The following is a 15111-nucleotide window of genomic DNA, read 5'->3' as shown; positions in this document are numbered from 1 at the left end:
AATGGGCGCCCATATTTGTGATGATTAAATTCAATATGTTGTCCCCTCTAGTGGGGGAACATACTAGTTCACATATATATATATATATATATATATATATATATATATATGTGTGTGTGTGTGTGTGTGTGTATTTATACATGTATATATATATATATATATATATATATATATATATGTGTGTGTGTGTGTGTGTGTGTGTGTGTGTGTGTGTATTTATACATGTATGTATATATATATATATATATATATATATATATATATATATATATATATATAGTCCTCAGTGAATAAGAAGCATTCATTGAAAACATGTCTGAGTAATACTACTCAAAATAAAAACAAAGCATGTGCACACTCAGAATAAAACTAAAAGTGGTTTTGTAGGATGGCAAGCCCCGCCTCCTGTGTACACACACATGCCACATGTGTAGGCATCCCCTCAGACTACCCTAACATATTTGTATGTTTATGAATTAACTTCATGAACACACAGCAGTGGAGTGCAGAAACAGCAATCTTAGTGGGTCTACAGCTGCTTGATATGATCTGCAGTGAATAACAAATCTAATCCGTTATTATCATGCAACAAGAACCAAATCACATACTGACTGAATGTATGTGCAAATATATATTTCTGACCTGGTAAAAAGTGGTCAAGTGATCTGGCAAAACTACATGTGAAATGCACAAAGTTATGTGGTATGCCAACTTTAACTAGCAACACAGAGACTCAAACCAAGAACTACAGGTTGATGTCTGAGAACAACATATAACCTTAACCACTGATCTGAAGTAGTTACTTCATTTGTTCTGCAACCTGTGGGTATCGGATCCGATCTCGGATCCGAGCCGGCAGCTTTACTAGCTAAAAGATCCGAGCTCCTAGCTCATCCCCTTACCCATAATCCCCTGCTACATATTCCCTATCACGATCTTGTTTGCCGCGGCTGAGAGAAGCTTCAAGTGAAGAGCTCCTAGGTGTGGGTGAGAACTTTCTGGTTTAAAAAAAAACGTAAAAAGTTAGACTCAAATACTTTTCATTGTGTGTGTGTGTGTGTGTGTGTGTGTGTGTGTGTGTGTGTGTGTGTGTGTGTGTGTGTGTATTAGCGCCCTAGTCGTCATGTAATATTATTAGTTTAAAAATCTTGTGGTAATTTTTTGTCTTAATTTTTATTTCCCTCCCCTAAGTGTGTGAGTGTGTTCTGTATTATGGCTGAAGGGCCCAAAGCCATATTCTCTAAGTGCATTGAGTGTGGCCTCAGCTTTCCCCAGCTGATGGCCACACTCAGTGCGTTCTTTGTCTGGGGGTGGCCCATTTGTCCACCAGCTGCCAAATTTGTGCAGCTTTTAACCCCCAGGCCACCAGGGATAGGAGGAACAAGTTAATCCTGGCAGGATTATTACCGCAGGATTCTTCTTCTTCCTCTCCATCTAAGGCACAGGCCGCGACTGCGGCACCCGGGCCTTTGGAACCCCTTACCCTGTCTGGGACTCAACCTCCCTCAGATTCTCAGGGTCAGGGGGACTCTTCTTCCTCTAAAGAGAAGAGGCATAAAGAGAAGCATAAGAGTCACAAGAGGCGGGCCGAGACTCATCCCTCGGCCCCGCCATCTAAAGTTACGAGTCCCTCCACGAGGGCCTCCGGATCCTCTCCCTCTTGGCTCCGTTCGCCTTGTTTCTCACCAGAGGAGGAGTACCGGTCTCCATCGAGGTCTTCGAGGTGGCCCTCCCGGCCTGCCTTGACGACCTCTTCTAGATCGACAAGGAGCCTGACCTACGCGGACATGGATCGGATGATGCATCGATTTTTGCAGACTCAAATGCAGATGGGGTGCTCCTGCCTCCTTCCCCTCCAGGGGGGAGAGCAGCCCCTTTCTTTACCCCGATAGCTCCTTCTCTGACCTGGTTTGGGGTCTTGGAGTCATCAGATCTGGGCCATTTTGGAACCAGGGAGTTGTCGGCGCCGACAGCATCGGTTACTTCACCAACGTTGCCCTCGAGCTTGTCAGATCCTAGCTCTCGGGCCCGAGATCCGAGCGTCGGATCCGTGGGGGTAGATGTGTCTTCGGCTCCATTCAGGTCGGAGCACACTTTCCTCTCGGGTCCGACCACTTCGGCTCCGATGCCAATCCCTACCTCGGGGCCGAGGGGGCTGCTTTCGGAGCCTGGGGAAAGCGGTTCACCTTCGGTGTGCGAAAGAGTGGAGTGGGTTCTGTCGAGGCCTTCCAGATCCCGGGTCTGGGTGTTGGATCCACCCACCCCCCGACGCATTTGGGTCTATCCTCCATCATCCGGCCGTTGGGACAGCCTGCACCAACACTCCAGTTAGTTCCTTTAGAGGAATAGGACCCCGTAGGTGAGCCCTCCTTGGATAGCCCCACCGAGGAGGTACCTCGCAAACGGAAGTGTAAAAGTAGGCACCTGGACTCCCCTGAGTCCCTCACAGAAGACACAGATTTGGATGAAGGGGAAGGTTCCCCAAGATCACCCCCTGAGGATGTCTCCTTTGGAGACATAATGGAAATGTTGCAAATTAGAGGAGTGTGATCTGCCCAAAAACCTTCCTCAGATGAATCTGTGTTTCTGGAGGCATTTGAGGCAGGCCCGTCTACCTCCTGGGTGTCCCCCCTGGCTGACACCCTGGTAGACCTAATTACTACCAGGGCGTGGAAGGAACCGGACACCGTGGAGCCAATTCCAAGAAGGCTAGATAAAATTCTTAGCCCTCCCTCAGATAGGCAGGCTTCGTCTAAGGGTTCACCAGTGGATGCCATGTTGGTGGCAGCCACCATGAAGAAGGAACTTGCACAGGAGAATTCCTCGGTCCATCCTCTGGATAAGGAATCTAGGACGTTGGACCGCATTGGAAAGCGGATGTTTGCTTCAGCCACCTTCTCTATAAGGGCACTGAACTACATGGCGCACGTCATCAGACTCCAGCGAGACTTAATAAAGGAATACGCTGGAGCTCCCCCAGAGTCCATGACGGCCAAGGATAAGAGGACTTTCTCGACTCGCATGGCCACTCTGAAATCTATTTCTAACACTTCTATGCGGCTACTCTCCCATGCCACGGAGGGAGCCGCTAGAGCTAGCAGAGCGGGGGTCGCCTTGCGGCGTCACGCCTGGCTCCGCCTTTGCAACTTTGCGGAACCCTTCAAGGCGTCCTTCGCGAACCCACCCTTTGACGGCTCTTCGCTCTTTGGCAAGACCGTCCGTGAGATGCTGGTCCAAAGCAAAAAGGACGGGAAGACTCTGTCTGCCGTCGGAGTCCGCTTCTCTAATCCCCAACGATCCTTCTCTAGGAATCAGAGGGGGACAAAAGAAGATGTGGTTCCGAAAGTCTCAGCAGTCCCGTCCAGCTTTGGATCCCTCATCCTTCAGAGGCAGAGGAGGACAAGGTGGATGCCAGCCCAGAGGCAGAGTGGGGGGGCCGTGTAATTTCGGGTCTAGAGAACCATTCTCAGACAGGCCCATGCAACAGCCCTGAGGGCTTACCCGGCTGTCCCTCTCTGGAGGTAGTCGGGGGGGCATCTGTCGGAGCACCTCCAAAATTGGGAGTCCATTACGACGGATCAGTGGGTGCTCCAAATCATATCCAGAGGTTACACCATTCCCTTTCTAAGTCTTCCCCCTCCTACGAAGTGCCTCCCCGATGTCCCACCCAATCAAAGGGAGGTGGCAGCTTTGGAAGTTTCGAAGCTGCTAGAAAAAAGAGCCATCCAGCACATCCCCCCAGACCAGTTCGGATTGGGCAATTACTCCAGGTTCGTTTTAGTGCCAAAAAAGACAGGGGACTTAAGACCAATTCTAGACCTTTCTTCCCTGAGCCTGTTCATTCCCAAAGAAAAGTTCCGGATGGTCACTCTACAATCAATTCTCCCCCTTCTTCGAGAGAACGACTGGATGTGCTCCATAGACCTCCAGGATGCGTACTACCATATTCTTATGGACAGACGATCCAGGAGGTTTCTCCACTTTCGGCTGGGAGCCAGTCATTATCAGTTCAGGGTTCTTCTGTTCGGCCTCACCACAGCCCCCAGGGTCTTCACCAAGGTCATGGCAGTTGTTGCAGCCCACCTGAGACTCCAGGGCATTTGAGTCTCTCCATACCTGGACGACTGGCTCCTCACTGCCTCCAACAGGCATCAGCTTTGTTCTGCCAGAGACTATTCTTTCACTCTTGCCCAGCATCTGGGCATTTCAATAAACCTCCAGAAATCCTTCCTTCATCCTGTACAGGTTCTGGAATTCATAGGGGCCAAAATAGATACTCGCCTCTCTCAGGCCTTCTTAACATCAGACAGATTGAGCAGTTTGTCACGTCATGTTATGGCACTTCTTCAGTCCCCAGCCCATCAGCAGAATTAGTCCTGAGAGTGCTGGGCTCTATGGCGGCAGCAATCAGTCTTTCCCTGCACGCACATCTGCGAATGAGAATTCTTCAATGGAACCTTCAAGTCAAATGGTCTCTGTTGCTACACCCCCTAGACACTCCTATTCCCCTGAGCAAGGTTTGCAGGGACTCCCTCCTCTGGTGGCTTTGCTCACAGGAGCTGCGGGAAGGGAGACCCTTTGTGATGCCTCAACCCCAAGCCATGTTGACCACGGATGCTTCTCGCCTTGGGGGGGGCATGCTATGGGCAGAACTGTCCAAGGCACATAGACTCCCTTGGAGACCACTCTGCATATCAATGTCCTAGAGATGAGGGCGGTGCTTCTAGTGTTGCAAGCTCTTCACAACCTTCTTCCCTTGGGGACTATTGCAATACAGAAAGACAAGATGGCGGTAGTCTGGTACATAAACAAACAGGGAGGAACCAGATCTTATCCCCTTTGTCAGGAGGCCATGAGAGTTTGGGAATGGGCGATATCCACCAACCGTTTTCTGATAGCAACGCACATTCCGGGATGGTCCAACGTTCTTGCGGACAAGCTGAGTCGCTTGATCCTCACACCTTACGAGTGGTCTCTGAACCCGTCAGTAGCGAAACAGATTTTCCTCAAGTGGGGTCTACCTTGCTGCGATCTTTTTGCTTCTCCGTCAAGCACAAAGTGCAGCGAGTTTTTCGCTCTAATTCCCCCACCAGGGGAGAGCCCCAGAGATGCTCTGGTTCATGCTTGGCCACCCGGTCTCCTCTATGCTTACTCCCCTCTTCCTCTCATGACGAAGTTCCTACAGAAAGCCCGAAGGCTGGGAAGCAAAGTTATCCTCATAGCCCCATTCTGGCCTTGCCAGATCTGGTTCCCTTATCTGCGGTCTCACAGTGTAGTTCCTCCTTGGATCTTGGATCCCATCCCGGATCTGATTTCGCATCCTGCGGGATTGCAACCCCCAAACCTGGAAAACCTCAAGCTCGCGGCTTGGTTGATCCAGTGCCACTGATGGCAAAGACTCCCGGTATCTCCTCACCAGTGAAAGACATTCTGGTAGCAGCGCACAAACCTACTACCAGGAAAATTTACAGTAGTAAGTGGAAGCTTTTTTCTATCTGGGCTACAGACAAGGGTTTGGATCCCTTTACCATCCCTATCCCAACTGTTCTTGAATTCTTGTCACATATTTTTCATCAAGGAGCCAGTGCATCTACAGTTAAAGTACAGTTGGCAGCCATCTCTCATTTTCACATAGGAGATGGGCTGGGATCGTTAGCTTCAGCTAAAATATGCAAAACGTTTTTGAAAGGAATTTTTCTGCTGAAGCCACCAGTTAAGACTGCAGTTCCACCATGGGACCTGACATTGGTTCTGCAGGCATTAACGAGTCCGCCCTTCGAACCGGCCGCCTCGGTTCAATTAAAATTTTTATCCTGGAAAACAGCCTTTCTGATCGCTATTATGTCAGCCAGGAGGGTCTCAGAACTTCAAGCGCTTTGCATGAGACCCCCCCTTATCTAATTTTTCATAAGGATAGAGTGTCTCTCAGGACTAACCCCTCCTTTCTGCCCAAAGTGGCCTCTGAATCAAATATTAATCAGTCGATTAATTTACCAGTATTTTTTCCCAACTTCCAGAACAAAGGGGAATATAAATTACACAAATTAGATGTACATAGACAACTGCGCTTTTACTTGGACAGGACGAAGGCTACTCGTAGGTCTGATCAATTGTTTGTGTCCTTTGCCAAACCTTCTTTAGGAAAGGCTATTACCAAAGTTACTTTAGCAAACTGGATTTCGCAATGCATCATCCATGCTTACTTAGCCAAAGGGAAATCTGCTCCTTCCGGAGTCCATGCCCATTCAACTCGTTCCATAGCTACTTCTGCAGCGTTTTGGTCCAGAGTTCCTGCAGCTACTTGGTCCTCTTCTCATACATTCATTTCCCATTATAAGTTGGATATGATATCCAGGAGTAGGGCTTCCTTTAGCTCCGCGGTGCTTCGGAATATCCTTCCTTGAGGACCTCCCAGGGTTTTTATTAGGTAGCTGGGGACTCTGTCCCACAGGTTGCAGAACAAATGAAGTAACTACTTCAGATAAAGAAGTTATGTACTCACCATAACGTTCCATCTGAGTAGGTACTTCATTTGTCTGCAACCGACCCCCCCTCCATGCTCCCTATCCACTATCGTGCTTCCTGACTATGAATGACATTGGTTCATGCAGTTAGGCAGTAGGTTATGGTACTTGGTCGAGAGTCTTGGTTGCTAGTTTAGGCAAACTCGATCTGGGGAAAGGGAGTATGTAGCAGGGGATTATGGGTAAGGGGAGGAGCTAGGAGCTCGGATCTTTTAGCTAGTAAAGCTGCTGGCTTGGATCCGAGATCGGATCCGATACCCACAGGTTGCAGACAAATGAAGTACCTACTCAGATGGAACGTTATGGTGAGTACATAACTTCTTTTTTTCTCTTACCATGTTAGTGCTTCATACTTTCCCCTAGGCAATACATTTATTTATTCATGTGTGTATTTCATTTACTGCGAGATAAGTATCCCTGGACAGGTTGCAAAGCATTCTAGAGAATTACTATTAGTGAAACTGTGTGCATGTATATATTAGTCAGTGGTAAAAGCAACAGAAGACAACCAGAGCTTATTTCAAACCTGTACATAATAACCACAGGTGCTATTGAATTATGATGGTATTAGTCAAACCAGAAATTACACCATCTTAAAAAACAAAAGGACTGTTTCTTATTGTTTTTTATGAAAATAAGAGGCTACACGGGGAGCAAAACCTTCAAGTATGTCAGATCACACACCTTATTCCATGTATACCTCTTAAAGTTAAAAAAAGGAAGTTCAAAAGTAACCTTTGATATAACCAAATGATGAATCAATGAAAAGCTTGGTATACTTTGTTTTTATAACACTGAACACATAATAAAAAGTGAATATAAACTAAAATGAGAATTTAGCAAAGTTAAATTCTAATGACTCGCTGAAACTAATAACTGTACAAAAGAAGCACATTAGGGTGCTTTAGCTGTTACTTAACAGTGACTATGGTGTTGAGGTATAGCTACGTGAAAAAATATCCATATTTTTGAGAACACGAAGGCAGAGAATGCTATTTGGTCCATATATTTTGTAACTACATTAACAATATTTCAAGATTTGCAGTAGCAATGCAAACATGGATAACTTGGGGTTGACAAACTAAAACTGCACAAAATAAATTATTACATCCTTTAAAGGTTCCTTTTTTATTAACAGCATGTTGTGCTGAGAATGTTCAATAATTCTGTAGGGGAAGCCTACAATTAAGTCATTATGTCAAAGAAGCCCAAGGCATTTCCATAGCTTTAACAAATCTGATTGAAACTGTGGGCTGAAAATGAATTTTCTTGAATTTTTGGTAATTAAACTGATCAGTATCAATGGGGGGGTTCCCAAACAGCCTACTACCAGTTCTGTTCCTACAGAACTCCAGGGCATTGCATTAATGAACATGTGCATATTTAAATTGCAACCATGCACTGATATTAACATGCTCACTCTGTTTTACTATCAGGCACAGTGATTTTACTGTTGCTGCAAAATGTGAGTATGCGTTAATAAATGTATTTTAGCTCTTTCAAATGTCTACCTTATTAACTTTCACTTGACAAGTCCATCATGTTGCTTAAATAAACATAAGCTAGTAATATTTCACCACAGGAAGTCAAATAATTAACCACAAGCTACTTAGAAATGGGAAGTTTTTGCTCTCTTAGATGTGAGTTTCAAACATATTGCTAAAAAAATATATATTTAGTAAGTATCCAGTACAGTGAGTTATCTCCTTGCTAATGGTCCGTCAGCCACGGATATAAACTTGATACATATTGCCATCATTTGGTTTATGTAACAATAGTGGCAAAAAAATATTTATTTTCATTATATAGAATGTGTTATACTAGTTTTGCTAATTAAGAGAAGCATATATATTTCAGCCATATTAAATCACAAACCTTTGCCTGATTGAGTTTGTGATTGCTTATTTGTTCTATTTTGTGTTGCTTCCCTCCTACTGGGTGACTGCTGTCACATAGTAGTCACATTTATCTAACTGTCAACATATTTTGACATATCATTGGAAGATACTACATTCAACCCCTGTCAGCTATAGCAGACCACAGCCCTCAGGTGATACAGCACAGGTGATGTCCACCTTTGGGGCACATAAATGCACGCAGGTGCATGCGCACACACACTGACAGACACACATAATAATAGGTATCCCAATCATCCTAAATGAACAAGACTTTGAAAATTATATTAAATGCCACATTTAGAAAAAATCCAGGAATTACAACTGAAATGTTTACAGCTGCATCAAATGGTGTTAAACTAAAAGCTTAAAAATGTGAAAGTACCCAGGATGGTAGCAGAGAAGGCTTTATAGCCACAGTTTCTCTCAGTAAACAGACCTAAAAACTTTCCTAAGATAACTGTGTTTTTGTTTCCTGTGCATTTATGAGCTGTACACATTTGACCAGAATTCATATCACGTTTCAACATCAATACAGCCAACTTTCCCCTGTCATTCAATTTCCTGACCTGTCTCTGTTTTAGCAAAAGTGAGCTGCTTGAAATCTGTGTAAAGTCTCTTATTTCACAGCTTTTTCATTGTCCAGATTGCCATGCAATCACATCTTTAACCAGCAAAACTGATTCTTTTTCAGTGTGTGTTTCCGTACAGTCTACAACCCCAGCAGCATAAATATTAGGTATTTAATTAATCTATTCAGTTTCTGAAAAATAGGTAATCACATTTAGCAATGAATATCTATGTTAAGCATAACCCAAGAGACTTCATGGCAAATACTGTGGTAAAACTGTTTGATTAAAAAGGGCAAATTGCATGAGAAACAATTACATTCAAGGATAAAACAAACAACAAATTGACTCCATGCAAAGAAAGATAGCAATACATACTCTGAAAAGATAAATGAGTATAACTCAAGGTAGAATGCAACATCAGCAATCTAAACATAAAACATTAAATAATAGCAATGAAGTGTTTATAGCTTAAAGCATTTTGCTAAGATGTCAGAAATCGATTTAAAGAATGGTGTGTATACATACGACTGTATGCAATAAACATTCTAGGAACAGTGAGGTAAGATATGCTGTGTTGATGTTTCGAGTGTAGATTTCACAGTGTATCAAACATATAACAATGCAATAAGGCAGCACAGATATCTCCTCCTAAAGTTAAAGGAACATGAAGCTTGTATATATAATAGCTGAAGCTGTTATTTGCAAAGCAGTGCACATTTTCAGTGTGTGGAATGAATAACCAACCACCGTGCTACATCTGGGCTGTAATGGTGCTTCGCCCTTTCTGTACATGTCCCGTGGGAGTGAGTAACAACCTTCACTACTGCAGGACAGGTGTGCACTAAATAACTACTCTACTCTCTGCAGTGTAGCCAACTACCCAACAAGTCACTCTTCTCAGCTATGTTAAGCAAGGCAGCCATCATTTATTCTCTCTGACAAGTCAGCACAACAAGTGTGCAACAACGCTGACTCCTACCATGCAGAAATTTAGCCTATCTTGTCTAGAAGGAAAAGCACATGACTTCTGCTACAGCAGCTTTCAAAGGATATTTGTTTATTTGGCACAAGAAGCCTCACCTGAGAAGAAACACAGACCAGTTAAGGGTCATAATATCATTGTAAGGCCTGTAAGCTTCAGCAGATGGAGACAGCAGTACTTCCTGCATATGCAGTCAGTGGCACTAAACTGAAGAAGTAACCTATGCATCTCCTTCCTGGGGATGTAAACAAAGTAGTGCAGTAATGACTGCAAGGCACGCAGAGCAGATACTGCACTTGGGAGAAGCTCTCGATGCATACCAGCAGACTGAGAAATTATGGGTACAAACACAAGGAAGTTTCAGTTCACTGAGAGACATGAGAAGCACTTGGCACAGCATGGCTATATCAAGCATCTCTCAACTTTTGGTTGTATTTCTTAAAATTGAAGCTGTTAACTGACATAAGCTGTCAGTGAGAAGTAGAAAAATCAAACATTTTATTTTTATTTATTTATTTATTATTTTTTTTTACTGATTTAGGCAAACCACTGATACGAGTTATTTAGTTATACATCAAATTCTTTTAACTGTGTATGGCCATTTAGGCAAAGTCACACTGAAGTCCTGTGAAGGAAAGCTACAAATTATGGGCTGTAACAGTGAGTACATAAAAACAGAGGCAGCAGTGCTTCTAATACAGTGTGGGCAGTAAGCTTAAAATAGACCAACTACAACAAAATGATTTGCAAGCCCAAAATGAACAGCAGAGGAGTTACGTGTTGATAGTTATGCAGGGTAGACCTAACAGAGCTTCAGCTCTCTCTCTTAACAAAAATGTAGTTTCTGCATACTTCTATTACTTCTCTGTCATTATAATGTGATGGTTGTGCAGTCTGTTCCTGCAGGAATTGTCCTATGCTGATCTTATTAAGGTTTCTTTTTTTCTTTTCTATTAACTATCCCTATAAACATTCCAGCAATAATCTCCAGCTTAATTCCTTCGGCATCTATTTCTTAATATGTGACCCCAAGCAAGTCACTTAATCAGGAAGGATTCCTGAGATGCCCAACAAAAACATGTATTTAGTGGGTTTAGATGGTTAATAAACAGAGTTTAAAAAATGTATTCAAAGCAAGCACCTGGCAGACTAGCTTCCTTGTCTTCCTGGCACCACATATTGTATTCAGCCCACCCATTTGTGTACCCTACATGCTGTTTCAGAGTTTCAAAGATGCATATTATTATAACCCTCTAAGACCTTCTATCCACTGTTTACTCAGCTTCTGTTCAACTTCTCTCCACATATTGTTCCACACTTCTTGCAAACTATATCCACTATTGAGTATGCAACATTGCATTTTATTTTCTTAAACTGGTACTGTACTCTTGTCAGGTGTGAATGCATTACTTGGAGGGCAACATAAGAAACTTGCACATTTAAATCCTCTGAACTTGTCACACTGACTGCAGTTTTTTTTGTTGTTGTTTGTTTTAACTGTATGGGCAACTGCAGTTGAAAAGTACTATATAACTTTTAGTGAGTTAATGAATTACTCTACCTTTTCAAAGCAAATAACTGTGTTTTGTTTTCTTTTTCACCATTGCTAACTAAAGGTTTCAGTCTTACTCTTGTCAGTGAGATGACAGAACACAGGAATGTCCTCTAATTACTAGTCAGCACAATTTCCTAGCACTAACAGCATGCATCATCCTTGCTCTGACCTCGCTAGTATGTGACATCACAAGTGAATAAAAAAGGCAATCGTACACAATTTTAAGTAACGATCATACACAAATAACAACTAACTTGTAAAATAATAAAAAGAGCTCAGTGATCCTCTTAATTTCACCCATAAAATCTACAAGAAAACTGGCTATTCGAAACACTTCAGAGCAACAACTAGCTGCATTTAGCACAACAACTGAGATGATGAAGATGCATCAATGTTAGTTGCTCCTAGATAGTTCATGTCAAACTGGAAATGTTCCACCTGCATGGAACTTTGGGTACAATTTCTTTTTTTTTTTTTTGGTTTAGCTAGGAGTATTTTTTGAAGGCAGTACTGAGAGCAGATTGATCACAACATTTCTGTTCATCTCTTTCATGTTAGAAATGAGACACCTGAAGGATTTTTGACAAACTCCAGAACAGTTTACTTTCATGGGTAAACAAAAGAATGAAAATCAGAAAAGCACAAATATTTTACTACATCTGTAGGACACATAAGATGTGACTTACCCAAGTGTTGTCATGGTGACTATCGTGTACCAAAAAGAGGCAGGAATACTAGTGAAATGAGTTTCTTTGGTGCCTTTCTCGGCATAGAACATGACAGTAGCAAAAATGATAATGGCCATGGTGAGGGAAAAAAGGAGAAAGCCAAGTTCTGAGGCACAACTCTTCAGTGTGTATCCTAAAATCCGAAGGCCCTGGGAATGACGGGAAAATTTGAAGATTCGGAAAACCCTGAAGACCCTGAGGGTGACAAAAGCCCCACTGACGTCTTCATTCTCGGGCATCACTAGACCAATGTAGTATGGCATGATAGCTACCACGTCGATGATACTCATGACACTTCGCATAAATTTGCTACGACTAGGGGCGGCAAACAGACGCATCAGGTACTCAAATGTGAAGATCATCACACAAGCTGTGTCCATGCAGAAAAATGCAAGGGAAAACTTCTCCCCACAAGGGATGTCCCTGACCTTTCCAGGATGAGGCCGACAAGGAACTGTTTCTACAACATTGGCAATAACAGAGACTGCTATAAAGAATCCTGTAACATAGTAGAACACTAGGGCCATAGTGCTTGTGTGGGGGTTTTCAAAAGCTCTCCATAACTTCTGACGGAATGTGCTGTTTGGAGGAAGGGGGGCATCGATTGCCATTTCAGCCTCATTGTCCTCTGCCAGCCTTTCAGCATTTTCCTTCTTTCTGTCTCTATACTCCTCCATACAGCAATCCCCAATAATTTCTGGAATAATCCCAAAGAATGAAAGTTCCTCATCATAAGCTGCAATGCATTCTTGCCTAGGGTAATGAAGCTTACCAGTGCGATAAAAGTTCAGGATATGCCTGAACATCTCAGGATCCCGGTCAAAGAAATACTCCTGGGTTTCTTCATTGTAGAAAAATTCTTTCTCTGAACTTCCCAGTAATGTGTCAGGGTACCGGTCCAAGGTATTTTTCCAGGTTTGAAATCGTCTCCCGCTAACATTTACAATCAGAATTTCATCACTACGTCTCTTATTGTCACTTGGGGCCTTAGGCATGGCCTTTTTTGCCAGTGGAAGCCATCCCACAGCAGCTGCCCTTGCAAAAGGCAGCCAAGTTGCCACCCCTGCAGCCATTGTTCCTTTCAATACTGGGCAAGTCTAGCCACAAATTCAGCTCCACTTCATAACATCAAACTTTGGAACAAAATATTCTGCCTTAACCTCAAAAAGCAGAGAAGTCAGAGAAGGACCTTATATGCATCCTTAGCAAGTATAAATGTATCTCTTAGTCCTTAGAACCAGTGCGTCCTGTTTTCTGTTTCATCTTAGTTGATATCTCAGAAGCATTTTTATTTGATGTAGGTATTCCTTAATTGTGTTTGAGGATTTGGAACAGTTTTGCTTTTGTTTTTGGAACATTTAAAATGTTATGTTAGCTTGCTGTTCTCAAATACAAGCAATCCAAAGCCTCAAAAATGTGTACCATTAGCACTAATGTTCACAAGAAGTCAAAGTACTATTTTGTCAGAAAGATGCAACACTTGCATTAAGTTCCAGAAAATGTTCAGAGGTTGTAAAACATATATTTGCTTCATTTTTTTTGCAGTGTTGTGGCTATTTTCATTAATAAAGTAAACACTGTCCTGACGTAATCTTCTTCATTAACAGTATCGGACAAAGTGCCAGGAACCTGTAGGTAGAGAGAGATAATACAACTACTCATTATCTTATCACGGCAGTAAAAAAAATAAAAAAAGTGGGAGGGTGATATGTTACTTCATGTGAGTTGATAAAATACATTTAACTCGTTTAAAATAAACAATGACTCCCTTAATCAGTGCTGTACACATACACACAGAGATTCAGACAACTGTAAACCACACAAAATGCACGTTATTCTCAACTCCACAAAAGAAGGCAGACAACCACAACTTTCAGCTATCTTCAGCCTCCCCACCGCCACTATGTACAACGTGTAAGGGTGCGCAGACGATAGAAATAGGGGATCCCCGTTACTGCCCCCCCCCCCATTAGACAGTCTTCAAAAAGTCGAATACTAAAGGGGTTATATAAATAGTGTTAATGTATTTAGTATTTCAGATAAATAACTGCAAATCACTAGACTCCAAATGGCAAGCTGGAATAAAATTTGCAAATTCCTTTCAATTTGAAGTGAACATGTGTACCAGATGTGCATAAAATCCAAGCGAGGTGAATTAAAAGGAAAAGCCAAAAGGTCAGGTCACACGTCGGTGCAACTGCAACACTGCATCAGTCTTTTGAACATTATAAACCACTTCTTCCTCTTCGCTATCGCAAGCATCCAAAGAAATAAAACCAACTATCAAAATATAAAACCAGCTGGCAAAAATGCAAATATTACAGACCCTAGGATTTTTTTCTGGCTTTTTTACATTAGTCCTGCACAACTGTCCCGGTGTATTTTTTTCTCGTAGGGACGGTACGTTCCTTTGGGATTAGGCTGCTTTCCAGTAGTGTTTCCTATTTTTTCACCTCTCACTTTCCTTGCATGCGGGTCCCAGCTGCGGCAAATGCTCTGCATGCTCTCCCTCGCCGTTCGCACCTCTCCTCCTTTGCCTGCCGTCGCGCGGTGCAGTCCATGTTTCGGGAGAAGGAGGAGTTTGCCATACCATTGCCATGCGCCAGCCATCCGCGTGCAAGGGAGGCAAGGCTCTTAAATATTTAAGGGTTTGCAGAAAGACACCGAGGGCAGTGCTTGCTTAACGCATGGACTGCTATTCCTTGCGTTACAGTACTGCACTGTTTCGTTGCACTTATTCGGCTGGGTAGTATAGTAAATCTTAATTCATTTTAAACTCAGCGCATGCATTTGCAAGCTAAATTATCTACAAGTGGATATAAGTTGCTTGTTTAAAAGCACATGCAGCAAAGTAC

At 43.0% G+C, this 15111-nt stretch overlaps 1 protein-coding gene across 1 annotated transcript; it reads right to left on the bottom strand.

The window, feature by feature from the left end:
* Positions 1 to 12209: 12209 nt before the first annotated feature.
* LOC122808895 (potassium voltage-gated channel subfamily D member 1-like) lies at positions 12210 to 14813 on the bottom strand. The gene is made up of 2 exons (XM_044080010.1): positions 14583 to 14813; positions 12210 to 13885 (listed from the first exon to the last, which is right to left on the bottom strand). The coding sequence occupies exon 2, from the start codon at positions 13327 to 13329 to the stop codon at positions 12211 to 12213; it is 1119 nt and encodes a 372-aa protein (XP_043935945.1). The 5' UTR covers positions 13330 to 13885; positions 14583 to 14813; the 3' UTR covers position 12210.
* Positions 14814 to 15111: the final 298 nt, after the last annotated feature.

This window comes from Protopterus annectens, chromosome 8.part0 (assembly GCF_019279795.1).
Source record: "Protopterus annectens isolate FY-2018-M chromosome 8.part0, PAN1.0, whole genome shotgun sequence".
In the NCBI taxonomy this organism is placed as follows: Eukaryota; Metazoa; Chordata; order Ceratodontiformes; family Protopteridae; genus Protopterus; species Protopterus annectens.
This window is presented reverse-complemented; position numbering and strand designations above follow the sequence as displayed.